We start from the raw sequence: 2,168 nt of genomic DNA on the forward strand, positions 1-2,168 counted from the left end.
GAGCATATGTCTATAGGACTTTTTTTCTTAGTTTTTTACTCCTCTACACGCTCCCGAAGTTTTGCGATTTAATTTGGAAACACCCTGTATAATCCAATCGGCATAGAGTGCTTTATTAAAGCGTTAACTTCTGCTGAACACAGCCAACGTTAAATAGGTTTGTTTTTTATTGCTGTACTGAACATTACATTAGAATTTTCTTTCTCGCTTTGACTAAATATTAAATATATAATTTATTCTATTTTATTTTAAATACAAAGAGTCTGTACTAGTTTAGTTATAAAAAAACATCTAATATCATGTTGTTTTAAAGATATTTTAATTCTCTTTACAATCGTGTCTTGTTTTCTTTATTTAGGTGAATTCTTTTTTAAGAAACCGCATTTGGAAGTTTTAAATATAAAAAATTGTAGATTATAGTCTCAACGATATATAATTAAAAGAAAAATCTTCACAACCGACATACTTTGTTCTGCGGCAGTCGTAATGTTGCGGACATCTCGACGACGTCGATCCTGGATAAGTAAGCACTTTTTTTATATTTCTCCTCTAATATCTGCAACTGGGACGAGGAGAACGGGATGCGAGGATGATCGCCTGCTTGTCGCTTGACCCGTCTTTCAGTGAGAGATCTTCTAGGCAATCTCGGAGGTCTGTACCGAGTGTACTGAAGCCACGTGAGATCGGTCCACCGTGTAGTGCTCTCGCCAACGCGGTCGCCGCTTCGCTGTCGCTCCGCGACGATGGGAACGTACGGCGCGGGCGTGTCGCGCTTTTCCGGCTCGCTCGCACGTTCCAACGTCCGTTCCCCAGTCTTCGTTCCTCCCCGGAAATCGCACTCCGGAGACTCGTGCTGTTTTCGCGCGTCGACGTCGGCGCCGGGGAGTTCCTCCGCGAGTATACGGGCTATGCTGAAGTCCGTGTTTCTTGTCCGCGAGCCTTGTGCTTCGCTCGTCATCCCGAGAGTCTCACTAAATCCTCTAAAGGACGAACCCTTCGCTATATATACATACATACATACGTATTTTGGAGTACGTGCGAGCGGCCGAATGCACACGCCCGAACCCCGTGGGGCACGTACCCCTCTTCTCTTTTTTTTTTTTTTTTTGCGAAGCGCATCCTCTTTTGCGGGCAGATCCAAATTAGACGCATAGTTGCACCGCACGATCGTTATCGCGCTGCTCGCACGACGGGGGCCACGCTTCTGTGTACCTGTTCCATTGTTGCGGCATGCTCTTATACCAGTGTATTATCTACGATCTGACCACATCTTCTGGATACTTCCCGGGTAATAACAATGTAATTGATACTCTGTAGCAAGGGAAACGGATCGCTGATGTAGAATAGGGAACGGTTCGGGGGATCGAGAGTCCCGATTTCTATAGGGCAGATGTCCTGACGCACTGAGGCCTGTATAATTAAAAAGCCACAGGGGTCATCTTAATCCGGTAATATATCCGTCTCATTGATGTAAATATTGAACAGCGTGCGGGGAACATGGTCCGGGTATATTGTTACACTACACACGCGATCTCTCTCTTTCTTCCTATCTATCTGTGCTCTTATGTCAGATGATACACGAGTGGATCGAGAAACCGTTGCCTTGTATTACTGCTTGCTTAGAAATTTGCAATTTTGAAACCTGTCGTCCTCTTTTTATCACTTCTTCATATCTTCATTCTGGGAACCTTCTCAGGAAGAGCCAAATCTAAAACCGGATAATGCTAATTTATCGTTATATTCTTTATCATCATACTCCGTTAATATAGATTTCATTACACCCAAGCAGAACAAGTCACGATAACGTCAAAATGACATTAAAATGAATCGAAAATGATTGAAAAATATCTTTTAATAAATCATTTTGGAGTCATTTTGACATCATTTTGATATCATAATGATTTGTTGTTCTGTTTGGGCATCCTTTTCTTTTTTCTTTTTTTTCTTGTTTTCTTGTCGAATCCCGGTTGAGGTAATATTTTTTGCAATAAGCTATTTACAAATTTCAAGATGCTAATAACGTGAAATAGACGATTTAATTTAATTTAGGGATATTAGTATTATTTCAGTTTAACTGTGTTGCAAATCTGAAAAGCAATCGGCGCGCAGTCATATGTCTGAGAAAAATTTATTTGAATACATATACACTGAAAGAAAAGATTGGCTGG

At 41.1% G+C, this 2,168-nt stretch overlaps 1 protein-coding gene across 1 annotated transcript in view; it reads right to left on the reverse strand.

The window, feature by feature from the left end:
* LOC108722708 (homeobox protein MSX-1) overlaps window positions 1-1,728 on the reverse strand; it is a 7,121-nt gene extending 5,393 nt beyond the window's left edge. Inside the window, exon 1 of the mRNA XM_018447953.1 lies at window positions 467-1,728. Coding sequence (XP_018303455.1) covers window positions 467-1,015 — 549 coding nt within the window. The 5' untranslated portion in view covers window positions 1,016-1,728. The remainder of the gene's footprint in view (window positions 1-466) is intronic.
* Between the last annotated feature and the right edge of the window lie 440 nt (window positions 1,729-2,168).

Source organism: Mycetomoellerius zeteki, unplaced genomic scaffold (assembly GCF_001594055.1).
Source record: "Mycetomoellerius zeteki isolate Tzet28-1 unplaced genomic scaffold, Tzet1.0 scaffold212, whole genome shotgun sequence".
In the NCBI taxonomy this organism is placed as follows: Eukaryota; Metazoa; Arthropoda; class Insecta; order Hymenoptera; family Formicidae; genus Mycetomoellerius; species Mycetomoellerius zeteki.